Genomic DNA, 25687 nt, shown 5'->3' on the forward strand with positions numbered 1-25687 from the left:
ATCAAACTCAATACAAAAACCCCTATGGGGTTAAATATGGAAGAAGATTTGTATACATATTTATGAATTATCCTTATGATCCTGTATTTTTCAATTATGTTGTGTGTCCTTTTCACTTGTATGTAAAATGGAGAAGACAACTCGGTGTGATGTAACATGCTATATAACATCGTATAACTAAGATAAAAAGTATATCAGAGAGTCACAGTCAATAAGCCTTTAAAACATATAAAACAGATCTTCAAAATGTTATAACCCACTGTATAAAATATCCAATATCATCTTTGCAATCGTGCATTTAAGTCCATGTTTTGCTTCCTCAGACACCAAGCCACGTGAAAATATCTACTTCATTGAAAAATGATATAGCCTTGGATCTTTGCCTTTAAAATCCTTAATGCTACTTGAAAGTTCCTTACTCCGAACTTCAGGCATATTGGTCGATTCCACTGTCTTCTGGTTCCTGAGTAATCATGGCAAAAAAAAACGTGCCTCTCATTCTTGGACAAGTTTATACAAAAGGAGCAGTACTCAGAAACCATGGGATCCATGATCCACTTCCGTATAAAACTGTTAGTAGGTAGTATTCCCAGCCTAAATGTAAAATTTAAAGTTTTGGCATAATGGGGCATTATATCGTCCAAAACATTTCCATATTTGGGAGAGAACTTATTTTAGAAATTGGTCCATTAGGCCTCTGCTAGTGAATCCCACAGTCCATTTCTCTTCTGCTAAATGTTGATATTTCTTCCTCAAGAGGTTGATTGAAATACCATTAATGCTTCTTGGACCATCCCTGAATAAATGTAAGTCTGGAGCAGCAAGCCAATATTATATCATTATTCAACCATGATAGATCATTAGATTTGTACATTTTCAAGATCTCAATTAATCAATTTCTGTACGATTCCAGTTCTTTAGTTTGCCATATTCTCTGCCAATTTTCTAAGGGTCTTCAATTTGCTAAATGAGATTTTCTCTTGTGGTCCCTGTTTAATAAAAGAGGGAGTAAAGGAATACTGGCAGGCATTTGGTGACGAGATCTTACAACATTATTCTCCTTAACAGTCAAAGCATTTATATTTTGGTTGCTCATATTTCAGCTCCATATAGTGCAGCGGCTTGATCCTTTTCTATATAGTTGCAGGGGCAGGGACACCGAAGTTGGTTCAGTCCCTTTCTGCATTTTTAAAACAGCAGCACCCTATGCTGCACTACTATACTACTTTTAGTAATATGACAGGGCCATAATATGTTATCTGAGATTCTGACACCCAAATAATCAAAGTAGCAAACTCTTTCTAGCACAGTAGCCTCCATCTTCAATTTCCTTCTATAAGATTTGTGCGGATTAAATATCATATATTTTGTTCTGCTTGCAAAAATCTGAAAACTTGTTTATCAAATGGGAGTTTAGGAAATTAGCAAAGTATCATCTGGGGACAATAAGGCTGGGATCTTTTGACCATCTAGTTTAGGGAAATCATTCACACACTTGCTTAGATGTTGGATTACGTAATTAAGATACAATGTAAATAAAGGTGGAGCAAGTACACAGCACTGTCTGGCTCCTCTTTTTATTGTCAATCAATTCGCGATTTTCTCCCCCCCTCAACTCCAGCGAACCAGAGCATGATTATCAGTATGAAGTCTTTCTAGTAAAGATAACAAGTAATGTGGCACACCCAAGGTCTTTAGAGTTGTCCACAGCTCACACCACAGCACAAGATCAAAATCTGTCCCAGGTCAGCAAACACCCACATACAAATATTATCTCAGGAGAGTCAAATACAACATAGTAAAATGGAAGACATGGTCTATTGTTCTAGTTTTATTTCTGAAACCTGTTTGTAAGGGGGACAGAATTAGGTTTCAGCCATCCATTTATGCAATCTGTTTCAAAATTGTTTACAAAACACTCTTTGTACAGTCTCTAAAAGACAGATTGGCCTGTAGTTAGCTGGATTGTTCCTCTTGCCCATTTTATAAATGGGGACTATCTCTACCCCTCTCTGGGTTGCTGGAATATCTTAACATGCTAGTATCGCGTTAAAAAGTAAACTGATATAAGGGGCCACACTATAATATCAGATTGGTAAAGATCCCTTGGGTTCTTGTCGGGCCCTGGGGCCTTCCCACTCTTTAATCATTCTATAGCTTTTCGAGCATCAGTAAGAGAGAATTTGATTGGTAGAGGCTGGTTAGTTACAGCAGCTGGAGTGTCAAGTGGTTGAAGTGAAAGGGAATTATTTTCTTCCGACTGAAAGACAGTAGAGCGGTCAGAAAATCGAGAAATCCAGACATGTGGTTAAATAAAGGTTTCCACATGGTAGCAATTACGCATATTACCATGCCCAATAATGTGCCAGAATGTCTGGTTGTCATTATTGCTTGACGCCTCAAGGACAATCTGCTAATTAGAATCTTCCCACATTCTCCGAACTTGGAGCTGAGTGTATTTATAACATTTCCTACCTTGTGCAATCACTGATCTACTGTGTGATTTAACAGCTGTTATTTGGTTGACTATGACTGTTTTGCAGTCCTAGTTAAACCAGGAAACCTTTATCCTTTTCTTATCAGAGTCTACCCTACCGACCTTGTAAAAGAATCTTTTAAGATTGGAAACAGTTTCAAATGTAGATCAATTATTGTTATTAATTCTGAATCTAGATATACATAAGGGCCAAAGACAGAAAGATATCATATATGTCCTCTAGGACCTCTGGTTTCACTACAATGTTTGGCCATTTAATTGTCCTGCGAATGCTTCCGACTGTTGGGTCAATACTACCATTATGAACGGCTGGGGCCATAACCCATATAATGACATAATTCAACGTTAAGTTGAGAACTGTACGGTCGCTATCTTCTCTTACAATAAATTTCATATCCAGGAGTGCACTCAACAATTTGGTGTTGATTTTAATTTAGTCTATTCTACTCCTGTAATTACCCCTCTTGAGCATATGCTCCCTCCAAAAAATGGAGGGTGTTCTATCATTACATGCACGTAATCTGTGGAGTAAGGTCAGGGATGCCAATTGCAATGCTGCCACTGATCAAGTCGCAATTTATCCTGTAGTGCAGGAATACCAAAAACGTCATCCTCTGGATCAGGAGCTTAGACAATCTAGAGGATCAAAAGTAACATTAAAGTTCCCAGCAATGATGAAGCGACACCAGTCTGTATTTTTTGTTAAATTATCTTCTGGAATACGTAGAGTTAGTGACTCTATTTTCTTGGGTGTCGAATGATTATGAACAGTACACAAGCACACCAAGAATCAATTTGCTAATTTCATTTTTATTACTAGAATTTCAGGTCAAATGGTGAAAATTTCAGCCTTAAGGATTGCACAATTTAATAACATTTTCACTCAACTCAGAAAGCCGCCCGAAGGCTGGCCTGCAGATGAGGGTCGGGCCTTTGCACAAAATGTTAAGTAACCAGATCTATGCGGGGATCAATCAATCACTCTTCTTGGAAAAAAGTAATATGATACAAGTCTATAAACTCCCCTCATAGTGGAACATTGAGTTTAGAGTTTAGGCCTGTTAAATTCCATGAGAGTTCCCACAGTAGTGTAAAATCCCCAATAATCAAAGGGACATGCTCAGTGCTCAAAATTGGGCCTGGTTCAATGGTTGGAGTAACGGCAGGGGCCAGACTCATCATTTGTGAGTCTAAGACTGCATATTCCCTTGTGGGTTCTAATCCAGCATCAATTGTGTCATCTAGACCGTCTGCTCTCCCTTTAGACAGTTAAATGCCCAATTCTGGGGGAACCCTCAGTAAATCTATTTTTTTTAGTGGGGACATGACATCGGGTGAATCTACCCTCTAGAGATGGTTTCTGCCTAACACGTCAATTGAATTCCCTCTCCTAAACGACTGAAATATAAATGGAGGTTTAAGTTTGACCTGTATCTCAGAGCCATTGGCAGGAGTGGTGCGAAAATCGAGATTGGCTAAGCCCATGAAAAGCACATCCCTGATTAGCACTATTTTTATGCAGACATGAGTTTCCTGTAGTAATGAAATATACTGGTTGACAACTATGTGAGAGCGGACCAGGGAGTAGCATTTCCAAATTTCTCTGATCTAGTGGATTCCCTTATTGGTGACCAACCCTGAATTTTCTGTCTTTTTGGAAGTCTAAGCTTTGAAATTTTTGTCATATAAACCACTCCTCTACTGGCATATGCTCGTCATATCAGAATTGATAGAGGGGTCTGTTTCTGTGGGTTCAGTATAGGGGAAAATCAATAGCTTTCATTGTTGCATGAGTCCTTAGATCTTCTGTTAACAGAATAAGGATTTGTGATAGGGGTCTGAGTTTTTAGGTAGGGACAAGGAGCTTTATTAATTTGGTGGTCACTATTAGCATAAAATTTGCTATTTGGCACACCATAAATACTTCCCGCTCTATCAGTCCTATTCTGTGGTTCCCTTGCGGATGGTTGCTGCTGTTGGTCGTTTAGCCTCTTTAACACCGAATCAGCCCCACTTATAGTCATAGTGTGATTTACATGTGTATGCGAGAGATTGCTTGTCAAAAAGGCTTCCTCTAATCTCTTCGTAAATGCCAAAACCATATATTTCACTTCATATATCAACCTTAAACACTAATTAGGTGCACCTGCTCGTTCTACACTCATTGCTTCTTCTTCAATGCTTTCCTTTGATGCTAATACACTAAATCAAGAGAAGGCCTTGGGGTTTCTGAATTCACAGAGGATGTGAAAGAACTCTTACTGAGAACCAGGGAGCAAGATTTTACTTAACTAGTGGAGTTTCTTTGTCTTTCTAACAGTATTGCTATAATATTTCAGAGAGAACTGGAAGGTCAGTTTGTGTAGGGTTGTAGATAGCACACGGATATCAGCAATTGCAAATGATTCTGAAATGTGCTACATATCACAGGTCATGGGAAACTATCTGTCCTTTTGCCTGAAGTTAACACAGATTTCAAGAGGTGCGGCTTTAATGCTTTAGAATCTCAGTTATAGTTAGAGTTGAGGTGCTCCTGACATCCTTAAAGTAGTGAGGTCAAGAGAGAAGGTGAGAGCATTAACATCAATATATTTCCAGGAACAGATAAGTTTTAGAGAGCATTTGCTAGGGGCAAGAGTATGAAGGTCTGCTCCCACACAGTAAAAGACTCGTAGTGGCGTGCACAGGCCAGGAGAATGGGAGGTGCCATTAACTCTCTTTAAGTGGCACTAAACATGATGTTGTGTGTGTGGCCTGTAGACTGTCTGGTCCTTTAATCAGTTGGTTAGCCAGAGTGTTTCCAGTTGGCAGTGATGTGTAGGAACAGGTCTAGTGGGTTAGTTCACCTATTTGCTGATGTTCCCCAAAGTTGATCCAGGGCTATGCTGGCAATGGAGTGACTCGTGGAGGCAGCAGAGGGCTTTACCTGGTGGATGAGCAAAAGATGCAGGAAAGGCCACTCGCAGTCAGTGGTATGAAAGGAGGTTACGTCTGAGGAGTGTAATTCTGCTTGTTGATGATAATCACCATCCCTACTTGCCCTGTTGGTAGGTTCCCAGAGCAATTTCAAGGAGTGGGACGTAGCGCTGTGCACTTTGGAACATCTGTAATCGGATAACCAGATTTCTGTCATAAACAATAGTAATATGCAGACAAGGTAGAAGAGATCAAGAAGGCAGGTACAGTACTTTTGAAAAGCTATTTCATTTATGAGCCTGTCTACAGTGGGTAAGTGAAAGGTGGGAGTCAATTGACACGTGCAGGTAAGAGCGGTGGGACCGAGTAGGGAGGGATTTGACACACGACCACAAGGGAAGATTAAATAAATAATTAATTTACCCTCTAGGTCGTCTGTCAAAACACCCTTCCCACACGGCAACGCCCCACCGCTCTTACCTGCACAGGCCGCGGCTAGGGTCAATGTAGTGATACCAAAGGTGATGGCAGTCCAATGATAGGTCAAGGTGAGAAGCTGGGCTTCAGAGCATGGCTTGCAAAAGATAGGGCGTACTGTGGTATGAATGGTGCACATTAAAGGATATGTGTGTGTGTGTGTGTGCGGGCTTGCGTGCGCATCTGTGTGTGTCTGACTGTCGGGAGGTAGGAATGTTGGTGTAGTTAATAAACTCAAGATCTTCCAATATGTATTCTGTGTAGTGTGGCTCTCCAAAGATTGGATAGAAAGGAGTGTGTACCTGCTTGTCTGCTACCTTAATGCTTTGAGGATGCAGTAGAAGGACTTGCTCTCTGCATGCTTTCGTACGGCTGCATCACAGCCGTGTAATAAGCATTTCTATTGAATAGCAACCTTGCAAAGAAAATAAAGCCAGAAATGAGTCCACCAGAAGAGTAATATTATAGCCTTATAGCCCGCCGTAGCGGGCTATACCGGCTATTAAAGGCCCGCTGCAGCGTTAAAGGCCCGAGCCGAAGGCGAGGGACTTTAACAAAAGCAGCGGGACTTTAATAGCGGTATAGCCCTGCTACGAAGGGCTATAAGGCTATTAGAACATTCTGCCACTAGAGGGCAGAATGTTATAATAAATTAAACAAAGGCTTCTCGAAGCTCGAGGGGATGTCAATCCCCTCGAGTTTCGAGAGGCTTTTGTAAAATATTGGAATGTTGCTCTGCGGGCCTTTACCGGCCCGTAGAAGCACGGAGCACTCCATTGTCTACAATGGAGTGCTCCACATTCCAATGTTCTAATATTTGTTAACACAGCAAAATGTAAGCCTGGAGCATAAATTTCAATTCATCGATTCACGGTTCCCCCAGCACTGTGATGTTCAACACACAGGCTCCTTCTAGAAGAGGATTAGTACAACCTTCCCTAAAATAATGTGTTTGTCTTCCCCTACTGTTCCGCCCAAAGCTTCACAAAAAATCCAACCTAGCCGGTGAGCCCCTTTGAGAGCGTGTCTTCCTCGATGCCCAGCAGAGCTTTCTTCCTTGCCAGAGTGCTAGAAAAGAGATCCGGGGAGAAGAGCCATTCTCGCCTGACATGGCCACCTTCTGTGGAACAGCAGTGCGCAGAGTATGGCTTCTCCACCCTGATGTCTGCACTGTTAATGCCACAGTTCCAGTCCCAGCAATCTTGTTCCATTTGTGCACAGAGGGCAATTAGTGAATCTTTCCTCACCACCACTCGCAGATATGACCCTCAAAGCACCCTATTGGAGATACGCCCCAAAAACGATGCTGGGGAGAGATGGGCCTCTCTGACATGACGCTGCTTGGGGTTTTACCTCTTCTAAGGCATACTTGTCAGAGTTGGGACCTTTTTATGGAAGTTTGTTGTCGCCAACTCAGGGTTCCGGTGCCACTGCACCTGATGCACCAACGGTAGCCACGGCGTGCTTGGGAGAGATTCACGGGTGTAAAGGACAAGATATAGACCGAGCCGATGGCAGTCTGTGATGTTAAGAAGAGTCCATGAACTTCAGATACGTGGCCACTTGAAGGAAACTTGCACTGTTAACATATATCGTCTATTTAACAGATGTATATCGGTATGCCGTCATAACAGATAAAAAAATAGACACCTAAAACTAAACACCGAAAATGTGAAGTTAAAACGCTTAAACGTTTTATGTTGTCAACATGCCAAGTCTTTGTCGCACCGTGGCATTGTGCATTATTTTCGAAGATGACCCGGGTTTTAACTTTGGAAAGAAAGAGCCTGTGTTCCTGTGAGAGGTCGTGCATTAGTCCATCTTATAAGGGCTTTAAGTGGGCCGGGTCCTGCCAGTGCTCAGCACCAGCAGTTCTAAAAAGTAGATGCTGAGACGGGTCCCTCTCGGGCTCTCCATTTTTGCCGTAACCCTCAGGGTGAAAAACAATCTTAACTCTGCAGCAGGACCATCCTTCACTGCCTTTGAGGTAACTTCAAAGAGACTCGTGATAGCTCTTTCACAGTCTCATCAGGTCAGAACTGCAGCATTTTCAATATGTTATACACCAAAGCCATCTGTGTTGCTTATTCATCTTATGTAACAATCACCGACAAAGCCAATAGTCCTGGCTTGTAGTAGGTAGTTGTAATGTTACTTGTTGTATTATATATCTTGATGAAATGACAGAAACAGCAAAATATCCGTCTGGGGCACACTATACTAAACAAAGATTTTTTGCTTACGTGTTTTTAAGACACGCCCTGAAGAGACCCCCCAGTTTTTTCATCCCACTTAAAGCCCTGCATCCTATAATAATTTTGTGTCAGCTGAAGTAAAAAAAACACTAATGCCTACACACATTGATTCATAAACACAGAGAACGGACAAAAAGTAACAGTGTGACAGGACCAGGAGTTCATGCTTCGCCCACTGACACCCATAGTCAGTGACGCGGCGCTTCAGACAGGCCCCCGGGTACGCAATAGCCACGTCTTACCGCTACGTTGTTCTTGATCCAGCGGCGCTCCGGGAGAGGGTTTCCCGCCAACAGGAGGCACGGTAGCGTCAGTTGTTGGCCTTCAATCACATTCATAGTAGCCGCGCTGACACCGATGACCGGGGCGACTGGAAGGAAGTGGAAAGTGTGCAGAATTACATGAATAAAACCAAAGGAAACAGTTCTCTTATTTAAACAAATGCACTAGTTTACGTTGCGTGTTTGAAAGATTTTCTGTGACACTGAGTTAGAAGTGGGCGAGCCAACTTAGAGTCAGGTGCCTCTTGGAAGCCCCAAACAAGTCGACCTTTCATATGGTTTCTGTCCACCACATTTGTTCTGCCTTCAGGCAGGAACTTAAAAACATAGCATTATCATTTAAGGTAAAAAGGAGAGACCAACAGATACCCATTTATTGGCTGATTTGTACAAAGTGAGACCAGAAACCTGGGATTCCCTCTCTGCCAAACCCTGTGATCTTAGGCAAATATTGTGTTCCAGCAATGCCCCTTTCACTTCATTACCTCTCAATCACCCTACAATGTAGCTTATTAAAGTCAAAGCTGCCGCATGTTGAAGAAATGCGTTTTTGGGGGGAAAAAATTGAAGAGACCTAGTTTTTATTTTATGTAAAGAAGACACAGCATAGGTATGGAACAAAGAGGTACCAAAAACATAAAGTACAAAAAACAAACAACTAAGAGTAAATACAGTAGGCCTTCTAAGGCATCCAAGGTTCAACACAAGCGGATATCGTGAATAACAATGTATTGGAACACTCTGTAGGACTGAGTAAAAAAAATATCGGAGAGATCTTACAGCCTGAGTGGCTTGCCAAGTAGAAGTAGAGGCTGGCTACCAAGAACAGCAGTTAGATGGACGGTAGTTTGTGAACACGAAAGCGTGCACGTTAAGCATGCTAAACATAGAAAACATGAAAGGTTTGCACTGTACTTAGATGGGCTGGCAGTTATGAATCCATGGGAAGGATTATACTGCATGTAACTGTCTGTTGGGTGGAGAAGGAGGGAGAGAAGAAGAGAGAGAGCAAGAGATAGAAAGAGAGGCAGAGGAGGGGTGCCTACTCTTGGCATCCATGGGCTATGCACTTGGTGTGGCACTGGGCAGGGTCCCAAGTGAGGGTGTGATGGTAGGTCGAGTCTATAGGGGCTCATGATCCCATAGGAAGTTATCCAGTGTAACCCACAACCGTCTTGGACTTAAAGAGCCACCAGGGACTGGGAACGCAAACCGGCCCTGGCAATTGAGTCGGACCAGATGCAGGGGGGTTGGGCAGGGGGTGGAAGGGGTGCGCGTGGAAAACACTGCCGCTGCTTTTGTTACGGGGTGCTGATATTGCTGCAAAACCGGCCCCTGGCAACAAAACGGCCCCCCAGGGGTCCAAAACCGGCCACCTCCCTGGTGGCCCATCGGGGAAACGCTCTGTGCCCGCTATCGTCAGTCAGGACCTGAGAGCCATGAGTTTTGTGGTGCATTGCGTTATCCGCACTCGTAATAGGGCAGAGTAAATGCCATCATTTGTCGTAGGCTCTATGAGACGTTGATTTCCAGTATAAGAGTATTGTTTTTGTACCCAGAGATAAGGGATCAACTAGCAAGGCTGTATGTGGGTCTAAGAGCAGTGAGTTCTGGTTAGACAAAGGGTCTTAGAACTGAGCCACACTCTTGGCTCGGCTCTCCCTGTTAATTTGTTGACTCGCCCATCCCTACTCTCAATTAATTTGTGTTTGAATCACAGAACTGCAGAATTAAAGGGACTTCTAAATCCAGACCTCCCTCGAGTTATACAACCCACAGATACTAATGTAGAGGCCACCAACTGAGGAACGACCCACTGCTATCCAGGCACACGGCCAACTGCTTTAGTGAAGTACGGCCAACTGCTAACCTAATTTAGGGCCACTGGTACGTTGACGTATGGCCTACTTCCATGGACGTCAATTTGGGGTCACCAGGGGTCGCAGGTGCGACCCCTGGCTTACCCCTTGTGACTCCTGGCACTTCCTTTGCGACCCCTGGCCTCAACAGTGGGAAAATCAGTGTCACAAACCCAGGGGCAGCTCGTGCCTATAGGCGTTGGTTGGGGCTCCATTTTCCTTGTTTTCGGGCAAGTTTTTTTAGCACTAATAGAGAATAATACATTATTTACTAACAGTGTAATAAAGAAGAGAGTTAATTTGGATGGAACGTGACACTCGCTGGCAGCTTAGGTAAGTAAAAATGATTTAAATGTATTTTGTGTGCGTGCTTGCACGTGAGAATGTGTTTGTGTGTGAGAGAGTGTGTTTATGTGTGAATGCGTGTGCATGCCTAAGCATGTTTTTGTAAGTGAAAGTAAAGATCAAATGGTGTGTGATGTCACTTCCGCTCCCCCTGGCATTTTGGTGAATTGACGTTCATGCCTACTGCTTCGCTGAGCTACAGCATACTGCTATAATGATGTACAGTCTATAGCTATACTGAGGTATGTATGGCCCACTGCTATACGGAGGTACGGCCCAATGAGGCTACAGCCCACTCCCATGCGGAGGTACAGCCCAGGTACGACCCACTTCTATACTGCTGTAGGCCCACCGCTATACTGATGTACTGCCCACAGCTTTATTAATGAGGTAGGGCCCACTGTTATATTGTTGGGGGCCACTGCTATACTGAGGACAACACACTGCTTTACTGACGTACGCAAACGACATGATGTTTCATCAATTTTCTGCATTTCAGATACCCTGATAAGTCAAAAATGCCTGCAAACTGAACTACTTTGGAGCAAGTTAGAAGCTTTGGGATGTGACACATTCTGCTAACGGAGGTGGAATAGAGAGCGCACACAGTGAAACTTTTAGCTTTCCCCGTCCACCCAGTTATCTCCTGGTGCAATGTTTACATCCACCGGGTATAGTTCACTGTGACCCTATTGGCGAAAATATTACAAAAACACAGATATCAAACAAATAAAGCAACACCTGTAATTAATTTGAGCTTGAAGCCATTGCCACCCAGCTCCATCTCTGGCAAGGAGATAGCATCTGGGAACTAGACCAACATCTTCAAGTTGCCTGGGAAAAAGCTAGATCTGAATGTGGAAGAATCCGCATGGAGTGTGTTAGCTACAGAGCATAACTTTGTTTTTTTTCGCGGCCATACTTTTTGGAGGATGATTTGGTACCAGTTCACAAATAAAAAAAATAATAACTTTCCCTTCACCCTAGGGTTGAGGCAGTAGCCAGAGGTCTACAACTCAGTTGTAGTAGCGCTTCTTTTCCTATAGACACAGAATGGGGAAAAAACATTTGACACAGAGGGCCCTAAATTTCTAATCCAAAGCGCACTTCAAGCACAAATCTGCAATGCCCCAAACCCGATCTTTATTTATTATTGATTGAAACTCTAACATCATGTGTACAGAGCTCCGAAATCATTTACAGAAGCTAAAAAGGGTGCAGTGTGAGGGCAAACAAAAAGGGCCACATTCACCAAGATATTTGAAAATATGCCTCAAGGATTTAAACCTACAAGCGACTGGAGATTTAGGAATTTCTGAACTTCACATGTATTTCCTGGAATCCACAAGAAAAGGTGCACCAGGTGCAGATTTCTATGTACATTCGGCTATATTACATTCTTTTCAGGATCCTATTGCTGCTGTGCAGAGTTCTCTGCAGTGAAGAACTCTGCATGGAGGGAATAGATATTTTTTCCTCTGAGGGGAATATTTTCCACTTTGGAGAAAGTATTTCCTTTACACCAAAAGCACATCTGGGGGCGACCCAACCCCTTTCCCATTGTGGATAGAGATTTTCAACCATCTCCAGGGTGGATTGGGGAATGATAGCAGTTTGTGAATGCCCGCAAATGTACTTGTTTGGGGAAACACGCTGCCTTCCAAGGCTAATCATCATAACACCTTGAGGTGCCAATTTTGCCACCTCTTGCGTAGATCTCTGCACTCTTGGTAGAGATCTCCGTACCCTTATGTGTGGTAGAAATTTTATCAGGCAAGAATGGGAGCACTGGGTGGTAGGAATTTTGTGGATCCTTGCATATTCGGAAAGTTCCAGTTTCAGAAATCTGAGAAGAATGCCTGATTTTTGGAAAAGTTTGAGGTTTGCACAGCATTGTGGGCAGATAATCGTCATGGGGCCATGCAAGACACACCACCTTGTTCCCCTTAGTGTCTAGTTTTCAGAAATGTCTGGGATTGGTAGGTTTCCTTGGGTGGCATCCGAGCTTAGGCCCAAAATCCACAGCTTCCTACATTCCAAAAAGAGTTGGTTTTGAGTGGAAATATTTGATCGTTCCATGTTCCATTTATTGGGCCTATCGAGGGTTGGACTGAGGAACCAAAGGAAACCCTGGCACAGCTGCTCAAACCAGCCCTGCTCCCTTCGCCTCTTTGCACAATCTTTCTCTTTACATCCATCCATTCTCCTTCCTTCTCTCCTCTCCATTTTTTACTGCTCTGATCGCTTTTGTTCTACCTTCTCCCTCTCTTTCTTCTCTCTTTCTCTTAAGGCCTCCCTGTGCCAGCTGAAACTAACCTCAGGAAGCTGAGAAAAGTGACAGAGGCACCAAGAGCATGACTGTGCTTTCCAAACCAGCCTCCAATGGCTCCATTGGGGAAAATGCCCAGTCTTGCCCTGGGCCATTCCTGTCACGAGCACTGTGCCACCTACACAAGTAGGGCATCACACTCTGACATCCCCCCACACACAGTAACATAGACTCACATGCACCATCATATTTCCATGTACACCGTCAGAATCCCAAGCACACCATCACACACCTACACCCTTTTGATTGGTTGAAGCTACATTCACAATACGCAGCCAGTGTCTCCCTGTCCTGTTTTATAGTTCGGGAAGGTATAACCCATCAATACACGAGTGGTTTTCCATATTTTAGGGGCGGAATCCTCCCAGTAGGCAGTTTATTTGTCCCAAATCCGCTCTGCAGGTGAACTGAAAAAAGGAAGGCCCACCTATTTCGCATTTTCATCTGCCCCTTCAGTACAGAATTGACTGCAAAATTAATTTCCTCCTGATGCTTTCAAGATACAATACTATTCCACCTACAACCGACTCATTTCATAGACCTAAGGCAGAAGATTGGCTGAGTTGACCCCATTAGGATATTAATCTGCAGTCTACAGGTTACATGCACTCTTCTCTGCTGCAGGCATTTCACCAACTGAGCTACTTTACCATAGTACATGTAACCATCCTAATGTCTGGCAGGGGTAGCCCTGATCTGACACATCATGGCTAGCTACTTATTCCATCCCTTCGTGATTAATCTAGCATATGTGATCTGCTGCAGTCGATGACCAGGTCAGGAAGGAGCCCCCGCGGACCGACCGGGCAGGGCCTCTTCCCAACTCTTCAGCACATGACGTTTTAGTGAGCTATATCCCTCCTGTGGCCACATTCAAAGCTTTGTCTTATATTTCAACGAGTAGCCCAGCTTTCTTTTCCAGATGGCCTTTTCATCCCATTTGAATGAAAGGCCTCCAGGCCAAGTAGGTTTGGGGAATTCAAGGGGTCGCCTCAAAGTCTTGTTTCAAGAAATGCCTTTTGAGCAGCAGTGAAATTCTTTCAACAAGTCAAGAGGAAAATATTTGGTTGAAGGAAAAAATCTGGTTAGAAGTGCATTCTCTCAGGAGAAATTATGGACTTGAGCCGTAGTCAAAACCATATGCGGCTGACACAACTCAGCATATGACACATCTGTACGTGTTTCCCAATCAGGGACTACATCATGTGCAGTACTGTAGGAAAGGAAGAGGCTCAGGCCAACTTTAAGTTTGCAAACCTAGCGAGAGAGAAAAGGCTGTTTCCCTAGTGCTGTCCATTGAAGTTGAATACATTTTCTTGGGAACCATCTGAAGTACTGAGCAGTAGCTGTTAGGGTTATTGTCATTTACCACTGGATTCCCGGGGCCACAAAAGTATTGCACTCAATCTGAAAGAGCATGTATTTCTCGTAGCATTTAACTTTTTCAGGGAGTAAGTCAGGGCTAACTCCAGGAGGTGATGTTTGAGTTAGAAACTCAGAAACAGCTTAACTCTTCAGATAATTAACAACTTGAATATCCAGTCGATTCTTAAGTTAAGTGAAGCAAAGTTATTTATTATAGGTAAGTGAATGTGGGTGCATTTAAAAATATGATACACAAAGAAAACCAGAAGAGCCTAGTACCTTCTGGGCCAGAGAACCAACCCCCTAAATATTGTTATAGGTCCAATAAACCAATGTTCATTCAAGATGGATTTTTGTGTCATCTTGGAGAAAATCTGAAGCACTCTGGTCCTATGTCTGGAAACAGTGGATTCAATGATGGAGTAAAGGTGCCAGTCTGTTTTTCAATCTAGCTGCCAGGAATACCCAAATATGCTAAAAAAGAAATGGAGGAACCCTTAAAAATAGTCAAGCCTTTAGACCTTAAACATATCCATGCTAAAAACCTCACCATCCAAAAAACAAAATGCCCACCTTTGGTAATCCTAGGCACTTACCTCCTGAGTTGAGGTCGCTAAATGGCAGTCCACATTAATGCAATCCCACTGGACTCTGGGACAGTTGGAAAACTGGTATATCGGATGAAAGTATTTGTTTCAACAATACCTTTTCTTTTGCAGACTCCTCTCTATCAGATTCTATGGGTGACAGTAGAGCTTTTCCATGGGTGCGTCACCCTCAGGAAGACAACTGTAAGGCCTGGAATTATAGTTCCAAAGCCTTCCCGTTTCAAGTCAACTTCCACTAGCACCTAGGATGGGTTCCCTGGGTAGGATCTGTCCATCGAGATGTTCACAGGCACATCCTTCCAGTCAACTGGTCTTGGCCCTCTGCCCTTGGATCAGGCCACTCCTTCTGGCCGGTACAGTTCAGCTCCTTCTGCAGTCAGAAAGGTCTGCAGGTCGGGAAACAAAACAACTCCAGGGGATTTCCAAGACTTAGGCACAGTGGTGGGGGAGCCTGGCAACCAGCAAAGGTTTCACTCTTGAATCTTTACTCTCTCCTGGCACTCGTGCACACGACTGTCTGACGAGTAAAACATTGAACCAACTACAGGCTGAGGAGGGCCAATACTGTCCAGGCATGGCCAATCAAAGGAGGTTACAGCTTTTAAAAGTCCAAGTGCTCCTTCAACCAGGGGGGAGTATTCTTCCTGCTTTTGGAGTCAGTGGCGTAGCAAGTGTTCTTTGGACCCTAACGCAAGCATGGAAAGTGGGCGTCCTGCCTCATACAGTTAGGTAGTAAAAGACACACTTCTGGGCCACAGTGCTACTGCACCTATTGCACTAATGATAGCTACACCATTATTTACGTCCATAATATTAATTTATGACATGTTAATTCAATAAAAAGCATAATCCCCTTCACACACAGATCTTCTGTAATACACTTCTGGCTCTTCTAGCTTGAGACTCAGTGCACTTTTTCGCACTCCTGTTCTCACACACCTATTGCACTAATGGAAGCTGTGACCCCCGCAAGAATGATATACATTTATATCCATACGATTACTGAATTGCAAGTGTTGATTCAATAATAGGTAGAATCCTGATTCAATAATAGGTAGAATCCTCTTCACACACAGATCTTATTTCATAAACATTTTGCTCTTCTAGCTTGAAACTCAGTGCACTTTCTTGTGCTCCTCTTTTTTTGGTCTCAACATTCCCTGCTCCTTTCTCTAACTCACATACATATTCTATCTATCTCAGTCCTGCACTATCTCCTCTTTTATCTCACATCACATAATTCTCTATCTTTCTCACCTTTCTCTCCCCACTGTTATCTCCACACTCCCCCTTATCAATTACTCCACATCTTTTTGTTTTCTCACTCCTAAATTGATTTTTGCTCCTTCTTCCTGCCTGCAAATGTTGACCCCCTTTTTCACCTGATGTAGGAAAAGGCCCCTTTTTGACGTGGTCACCCCCACTTTTTGCCTGGCATCTGATGCACTTTTGACAGAAAGTCCACTGGATTCCTGCTAACGAGGACCTCAGTGCCAAATCTCTTTCCCTAAACTGTACAATTGCTGTCCAATTGTCAATACCTTGAGCATCCCCTGTAAATTCCTAGTAAATGGTCCCACTGGTACCTAAGGCATGGAGTACTAAAAAGGGCCTCTGGGAGCTGCAGTAAGTATTGTGCCACCCTAAGCGACCCCTCATCACAGTCATGCAAACTGTCATTGTAGGCAGTGTGCCATGGTGCAGAGAAAAGTGAAGACACTTCATGGCACACCCCCTGTGTACCACGCCTGCAGATACTGCATTTACTATAGGTAAGCCACTCCTGCAGCAAGCCTAACAGCCCTAAGGCAGCGTGCACTATTCAACCTGTGTGAACATATCTGCAGGAACGGATGTACCCCTTTGATGTCTAAGTCGATTCTTAGATATTGAATTGTGACTAGGGAAGCCATTCTGAGAGCATCTGCTGGACACTGGTGTTTAGGAGTTCCCCAGCTACATGATGGCTTCATTGAAACTAGAGCTGTTGGGTATCAAACACCTTGTAATAATAAGCCCACATGATTCCAGTGACATATTTATTAGTACAGGCACCAGAGGACACCTTAGAGGTGCCTCCTGAAAACCTACAGACTACTAGTGTGATGGCTGACTGGTGTAGACCAGCCTGCCACCACAGACAGGTTTCTGACCCTCTGTAGGTGGGAGCCCGCACTCTCTGAGAGCAGAAACAATACCTGCTCCGGTCAAAGCTGTTGTATACCTCGTCCGAGCAGGCTGGCTAAGTCAATCAGCATATCAAGGCAAGGGGATCCAAAGGCCTCTGCCACCTTTGATATACGAGCTAAGGTTCCCCAGACAGGGGAAAAGCCACTGTCCTAGGCACATTTGGCACCAGGACAGTGGAATAATTAGCTAGTCAGGAGGCGTGTACCCCTTTCAGGCTAGTACCACCCCTGAGGTGGGTTATCTAATGTGAACGCAACTTTTATAATTCCACCATCTTGGGTTTGGCGCAATTAGGCCATCTGAACCGGGGTTATACCCATTTCCCACAGGAAGTGATCATATAGAGGGTGCAGATTCCCTGAAGGTAAGTAGCCCATCGGCCACTACCTATCACTCCCAGTAATGCCCCTAAAATGAGTATTTAAGTGGCACCTCTGACATCAGGAACTCAGATTCAATGGAACAAAAAGAGAAGGTGTAGGCAGTTGGCTCTTTATATAGTGGACCAAAAAGAGGTACACCATGTAAAGAGTCCAGGCAAACCCCAAAGAAATTACAGAGGCACACATTACATCCCAAATGCTCTCTTTTGTGGCAGTGTGGGCAAGCAGTTAGGAATATCAGAGTGTAGTGCCAAGCACGTATTACACACACAAAGGCAGTGAGACCACACTCAATAAAGAAATCTGACACCAGTTTATAAAAATAACACATACTTTTATAGAAATTTAGATGCCAAGATAATCAGAATAGGGTAAGTACTTTTCGAGTTATGAGTTTTTAATGTTTTCAAAAATCGACACTGCAATTTAAGGATTGGTTATGTTCTACTACGGAGGACATTGCATTTGGGCACTTAGCAGCAACGTACAGGACTGTTCTTTAGGACTTAAGGTGATTATGGGGCAAGGTCCAAGGCTACAATAACAGGTCACTTCGGGAGGCCCTGAGGCATCAGGGTGCAGAGGTGTCTCAAGGCATCGAATGTCTAATTCTCTTCAATGGGAGAATGGTCAGGCTATAAAGAGGCTACAAGCAGGGAGTGAGGGACCAGACTGGGGAACCCACAAGGGGGATCGACCCTTGAGATTCTCTGGCACACAGGGACACCCTTGGTCCACTTCTCAGGCTGTGGGGCTCGGGTGCAGTGGTGTATTTTGGCATCGGATCTGATGCTGGAGTTTCTCGTGGTTGGAGGGAGACTGCAAAAAGAGGTTACAGGCGGTGACTGAAAGTCCAGTCTGGGCAAACCCAAGGATGGGCTTAGCTCTTGTGGGTCTGGGTACCCTGTTTACACAATCACCTCCCTTGAACTTGGACTCTGGAGCGCAGGTGCACAGGTGCTTTGAGGCATCAGGTGGTGGCGGTCACAGACTCACTCTTCATCTTTGTTTCTGCTGAAGAGGGGCAAGCAGGACAGCTGGGCCACTGTTGATGTGGGTGTCACTGTCCTTGAAGTCCCATGATGTACAAGTCGGTCTTCTCCGGTGTTGGTGTGCGGTCCAGGCAAAACAAGACTTGGCTGCTGCAACGGCTCCAGTCCGCTAGGGATTAGTAATGTGCGGCCTCAGTGAGTCCGGTCGTCCCCACACTTAGAGGGCAGTGGCGGCTCCTCCGCAATGGGGTAGGAGAGTCCCCGATTGCATGGCTCAGAGCCAGCAAAAGTAAAGTAAAACTATGTTCTTGCATCGTTTTATTTTACATTAGCCGGCTCTTATCCAGCAGTGTTGGGAAGGGCGGGGCCGAGGCATGGGCGGACTAGTGCACTCCACTCCCTAAGTGCTCATGTGTGTTTGGCCGTCTCAGGCTGACCAAAGCAAACATACACACTTAGGTTATCTCCAGCCCAGCTGCATTGAGCAGCCAGGCTGGAGAAACCCCAAAGACTCTCTGGTCTGAGCAGGGCATCTTTCCTGCCTGCTCAGACAGATCCCCACGCTTCTTTGCGGCGCAGGGATTGGACAGGGAGTTTCTCCTAGGGGCAGCTGGGACCAGGTAGGAAGAGGAGAGGCAGCGCAACGAGATGTGATGCTTGAAGCAGCCTGCGGCAAAAGGTACGTTTTTAAAAATATTGTATATTTCACTTCATTCACGCCCCCTGCAACTCCTCTCGTGCGACCCTAGCCGCCCCACCGCCCTTTGTTTATGTCAGCCGCTGCTGTTGGAAGGAGGACGGATCTCACCTATAGGAGCACTGTTATCTCTTCCTGGGCGGCTGCTGCGTCGGTAGACCCATAAGGCGGCAGGTCAGTGTGCCAGGTCTTGCTGTTTGGTGCCTGCGGCTGCATGGGAGTAGCTTCTCTACTCCAAGGGAGTTTCTTTGGCAATTTGTGAAGCACTGGCAGCCCTCCTGGTTTCTTGAGGTCTGCACAGCAGCAGGTCGAATCAGTTGCTCCATATGGGTCGGGTGCAGCAGGCTCGGTTCTTGGGTCAGCAGTCTTCCTCTTTGTCTACTTCTTCTTTTAGTCCATAGAAAATCTGAAGTCCCGGTATAATCGGGTTCCCTAAATACTCAATTTAGGAGCATTAAGGTGAGTGAGGGGTAGTAGCCAATGGGCTACTTACCCCTGGGGTCACTACACCCCCTAGATAGCCCCTTCCTTTAGGGAGTGGGCATCACCCTGTCCCAGAATTCTTAATTCGACCATACACAAGATAGTGGAATCCTAAATTTGGTGATCACTTCAGATTTGGTCACCCTAGGATGTACCCAGCCTGGCAGTGCAACATGCCTCCTGCTTAGCTAATTTTTCTGTCCTGGCGCTAGATGGCTCAGCATCCTCTCTTGTGAGGGAAGCCTGATTTGCATACCGAAGGCGGTGGGCTCTTTAATGCTCTCTGTTTTCGAATGCTAATTCGCTGGTCATCCTGTGGCAGGGAGTGTAAGCACCCTCTGCCTGTGCAGGCTTTTGTTCCTGACCTTTTGAGAGCAACGGCCCTCACCCCTGGAAGTTATAAACTCGCCTGTGGTGGCATGCTGGCTAAAACCAATCTGTCAGCACACTAGTAGTTGGTAGGTTTTCAGGGTGTACCTCGAAGGTGCCTTCTGGGTGCAAGTATTAGTAAGTCTATCACTGGAACCAGTGTGGGTTTACTAATATGAGGGGTTTGATACCAAACAGCATTCTTTTCAGTGAAGCCATTATGTAGCTGGGGACTCGTTTTGACAAGTGCCCAGTACATACCATAAGGTGGCTTCCCTGCTCACTTGCAATATCTAATACTAGAATTTGACATCACAGGGGCACATCTGCTCATGCAGATATATCCTAACATAAACTATACCCTGCCTTTGGGCTCAAAGGCCTGCTGTAGGGGTGACTTACATATATTAGATGAAGTAACTTTGGCATGACACACCGGAGTGTGCCATGTCATATTTTCACCCAAGGCTTGCACCATGTCACGCAGCGTGCAATGGCAGTCTGCATGGAATTTGTATGTGGGTCCCTTAGGGTGGCATAAGATATACTGCAGTCCTTAGGGATCCTCTTTAATACCCATGCCCTAGGTACCTGGAGTGCAATTTACTAGGGACTTACAAGGGTGCTAAAGTCCTTTGCCAGTTGCAGCACAAAAACACCTTGTTTTAGGGAAGGAGAACTGGCACTGAGGTCTGGTTAGCAGGCCTCTATGCACTGTTAAAGTGGCATAGCAGCATCTAGTAGCTAAAAAAGGGGCAAGAAGAGGGGGGTGGGGTGATTAACTGCAACAAAAGCCCAGTTCCCCACATAACACCCTGCCAGCCAACAAGCCAGGAGACTCAGCCACAACTTGGGAGAGTCTTCCTAGCCTGTCAGGCTAGGAAAAGAGTAAGGGAACAGGCGGCATTGTTGCAAGACCTACTCTGCCTCACATCCTTCTGTCCAGGTCACTGCCTCTGTTTAGTTGACCTATCCCACCAGTAACAGGACCCATTTTAAAACACACTAGATTTGTTTGATCTTTTCTCCTTGCTGGGGGAGGTAGCTACCTTCGCCCTATCTTTGCCAGGGCCAACCCAGCTTACCCAAAGAGTTTATCCACCGCCTGAGTAACCCCATCATGACCAACAAAGTCAGGGGGCCTAACTTTGACATGGAGTCAGATCATCATGCCAAGGACAATGCAGCCATAAACGCTAGCACCCAGCAGAGGCTACTGGCAACTTTCAGTACCCAGAACCACACTTTTAGCTCTCTACTGACAGGTGGATGGGCTAACACACAGGCGTCTTTGGGTTCAGATGGTCCTACTGCAAGTTCAGAGTTGGGGGGGGTTACTCCATCCTGTAGCAAACACCCTCCTTCCACTCTCTATTCAGTTATCTAAGGAACCACCATCTCATGCTTAACAGCAGCCTGACTAATCAGGACTTCTTGTGGGGCAGGTGAGGCTTCACCAGTTTCAACTATAGAGTCCTCTCCAGCAGGAGCAGGTTTTCCTCGGCTCACTGGAACTTTGGCTAAAGTTGCCTCTCTTTCTTACACCTTTTACTTCTTCTCTTCCTTTAGGGCCTACTTGTACTAACAGTAGGTTCAGCACCTCCAGGATCCTTGGGAGAGGACTGGCACTGGACCAGGGTGTCTTTTGGGCTCAGACCAACCTCTGAGGGGGTCATTTCAAAGGAGACAATCAAGGGGGAGGTCTGAACTAACTACCACCTTGTGCCAACTAAAGGACCCACCTATCTTTTGAGGAACTAAAGCCACAGACCTAACAATATCCTCCCCTGGGACAAACATTACTCTCCTAGTCTTACCTGGGATATAATGGTCTGAGGATACCAACCTGCCATGCACCATTGTATGGCTGGCACAGGTATCCCTCAGGGCAGTGACTGGGATTCCATTTACCTCAAGGGGATGGCAGTGTTTGCTCCCTTCTCGAACCACCAGCTCACCTTCTTGCCCAACGTCCCAGTTAACAGCGAAAAGGATGCTCTCATCTGAAGAGCAATCATCACAGGCTACACTGACAACCCCAGTGCCTACTTTTTTCTTGAGACGAGCTAATCCCCCTCTGTAGCGCCCAACCTGCTGCCAATCAGGAAAGGGCCTACAGTCCATTATTATTTTAAGCTTAGAGTCCCCACTACTCTGTTTTTGCACTAGAAGTGGGGTTCGATGTACTATATATCTTTTTAGGGGCCCGAGTCTCTGAAGAATTCTCTTTGGAGGACTTACCACCTCCTTCTTTTCCTTTCCGTGGGCCTGACCCTCTTTCTTGGAATATCCCCTCTGTTGCTTTTTGGGAAATTTAGTCCTAATCCACTCATCAGCTTTCTCGTACTAGAAAGTGATGTGTTCACTAGATACTGATGTAACTTTTCTGATGTACAGTTTGCAAATATGTGCTCCTTCATAATCATATTGTAGAGCCCTTCATAGTCTGGCACCATGTAACCTTTAAGCCAGCCACTTTTGACTGAGAAGTCCACAAATTCTACCCAGGTCTGACTCGAGGTTTTCTGAGTCTTGAGTCTACCTGAACCTAATCCTGTACTCCTAAGAGGGGAGTCCAAAGCCCTCAATCAGGGTGTCCTTCACGAGGTCATAGGACTCTGTCTCACTCAGTGTCAGGAGTCTATCCCTGCACTTACCTGAGAACTGCTCCCAGAGTAGAGAGTCCCAGTGTCTCAGGCGTAACCTCCTCATTCTACAAGCCCTCTTAAAGGCTGTGGACCACTTGGTTAAAACGCAACCTTCTACATATTTGGGGAAATCCCTTTGGAAATTTTAGTGTCAAAAGTTAACGCTCTCTCCCTATTTAAGTTGTTGCTGTACCAGAGATGGGACTTAGGCCCATCTCAATTCTTTCTTTTTCTATTGCCAAGAGTTTGACCTCTAGAACTCTAGAACTAGTCTTCTTGCATCTTCCTCATCAACTTCATCTGGGGTACAACCAGAAGTACTCCCAGTAAAGGTACTGTCAGCAGGTGCATTGGAGACATCCTTATCATCCTCACTGACATTTCCCTCTTCTGCATTGTCTGTATTTTCTTCCCTAGCCACGGTCCTATCATTCTCAGCAAGCAGGTTCTGCAGGTGAATTTTCTAGGTCTAGGCCTCATCGCAAGATTCCATGTTTTGCAGAGTTCCTTAAATTTGGGCAACTTAAGGTTTTTGTGAGCATCCAGCTTGGTTACCTGGGAACTATCCTCTGTCTCAGACATGGTTTTGGAACAGTTGGGATCTTTTTAGTAAGTTAGAGAAATCTACAAGACTACTTTTTTAAAAGCCTAACTGTCTAGGATCATTTATATATTTCTAAACAAGGGCTGTGTGCCCTAACAGACCAGATTAAAATTTGGAAAAATCAAAAATTCGAAAAATATATTTTGCAATTAAAGTCAATTGTGGATTCTTTAGTGGAATCACAATACCAACAGAGTGGTACAGTAAATGCAAAGTTTTGGACCCAATCACTCTACCACTAATGTAGGAAACTGGCTTTTTATATAGTGGACCAAAAAGAGGTATAGAGGCCAGGCAAACCCCAAAGGAATTACAGAGGCACAAATGACACCCCAAATGCTCTTTTATGGGATTGTGTGGGCGAGCAGCTAGGCATATCAGTTGGTAGGATTATGCATTTATTACGCACACAAAGGCAGTAAGTGAGACCACACTAAATAAAGAAATCCAACACCAATTTATAAAAATAACACATACTTTTACATAAAATTAGATACCAAGATTATTTGGTAAGTACTTTTCGATTTATGATTTTTTTACAGTTTTCAAAAATGGACACTGCAATTTCTGGATCGGTAATTCTATCCTCTTGAGGAAAAAGATGTATTGCATTTGGGCACTTAGAAGCGACTTACGGGATGGTTCTTCAGGACTTTAGGTGAGTATGGAGCAAGGTCACACCAAAAGGTCACCTAGGGAGGCTCTGTGGCGCCCGGGTGCTGAGATGTGCCACGACGTCTGGTTTCCCATTCACTTCAAAAGGAGAACAGTCCAGTTACAAAGAGGATGCAAGCAGGGACAGGGGCACCAGTCCAGGGGAACCCACAGGAGTGCTCGACCCTTGAGATCCCCAGGCACACAGAAGGACACCAAGAGATACAAGAAAAAGCGAAAACTAAAGACTGCTGTGCCGCGCTGTATCGACAATCGCATCCAGCAACTCGTCCTGCAGCTGACCGTCTTCCAAGAACACTGAGAGACGGCCAGCCCTTCGCAAATCACCAAGCAATTTCCCTTGGAGTAGTGGAGTTATTCCCCTTCAGTCTGCAGGCACTGAAAAGTAAAGTCTAGTTTACTGTGTTGCCGCTCCCCGGCCAGCCTGATGCAGCAGCCATCCTGATGGTCAGATCTGTCCCCTCACCAAATGAGAGGACTCAGGATGAACTGGAGCCACACAGGACCAATACACGGGGTACCGGGCCCCTTGCAGCATACAGAGACCATGCCGGGACCAGCCAGGACTCAAATGCCTCCAAGGCAAAGCAGCTGTTGAAGGATGTCAGATCTGCAGAGACCCACTTTGGGAGTAGCCCAGCTGTCCTGATTTTGCACCCTCAATCGGCACGCAAGGTTCCAAGGTGCACAGAGCCCAGCTGACCTTTCCACTCTGCACCTGAGTGCCCCAGCCTGGGTACTGATGAGCCGACTGTACCCCCTTGCCCCTAGGCCCTTGCAACCAAAGCCCCCCCAAGCACCCCACTGGGTGCTCCAGGACCTGTCCCCCTCTGCAGCCTGTTTCTATGTGCCCCCTCCTTCTCTTTGCCGGTGTAGAGCACATAGCTACCAATGCAATCAGCACCTCTGCACCCGGACGCCCCAAAGGAGAACCCCAGAAAATGTACGCAATCAACTGTATGCTACACATGCTTTTTCTCCCATAAGAAAGCATTGTGCGTAAAGATGCATTTAAGAGAACATTGTACTTACCTGATAAAATCAATTTTGTAAAAATTACTTACTTGCAAACAAAGTTCTTGGTATCAAAATTTATATAAAAAGACAACTTATTTTTCTAAATTGGTCTCCAATTTATTCTTGAATGTGTGTCTCATTTATTGCCTGTGTGTGTGTCAACAAATTCTTAGCACTGCCCTCTGATACGCCTAAATGCTTGCCCACACTACCACAAAAGAGAGCTTATGGGATATCATTTGTGCCTCTGCAAGCCATATGGGGTTTGCCTAGACTCTTTACACAGTGTACCTCTTTTTTGTCCACTATACAAAGAGCCAGCTTCTTACACCTGTCCATCACTGTCCTTTTCTGCTTCTGCACGCAATCTCCTTTTTTGCTCTAATTAAATTCTTTTTGCATTCTAGTTGTTTGATATCTTCTCTTTCACTCAATAAAGCTCTTCTATTCACTCTCCATATATCAGTTATATAATTCTTGTTCAATTATTCTGTACCCTTTCTTTCACCACATCTCTCTGCCCTCACCATCTCTTACAGTCTATCAACCAGTAGATTTCCTCTCTCACAATTGTGTTCCCTCCTTCTCTCTCACGCTTTACTTTGTACTTGCCTTTACTCTTACACTTTCACTTAGTTCTTTTTCCTCTCTTGTCCTATTAGTTCACTCCTTGTCTCTCACCCCATCAGTCTGTACA

The 25687-nt window shown here is 44.8% G+C and overlaps 1 protein-coding gene across 1 annotated transcript in view; it reads right to left on the reverse strand.

Moving 5' to 3' along the window:
- HMCN1 (hemicentin 1) overlaps positions 1–25687 on the reverse strand; it is a 1072905-nt gene that overhangs the window by 666425 nt on the left and 380793 nt on the right. The window contains exon 18 of the mRNA XM_085601687.1: positions 8388–8515. Coding sequence (XP_085457813.1) covers positions 8388–8515 — 128 coding nt within the window. The remainder of the gene's footprint in view (positions 1–8387; positions 8516–25687) is intronic.

This window comes from Triturus cristatus, chromosome 4_2, assembly GCF_964204655.1.
Source record: "Triturus cristatus chromosome 4_2, aTriCri1.1, whole genome shotgun sequence".
NCBI classification, from domain to species: domain Eukaryota; kingdom Metazoa; phylum Chordata; class Amphibia; order Caudata; family Salamandridae; genus Triturus; species Triturus cristatus.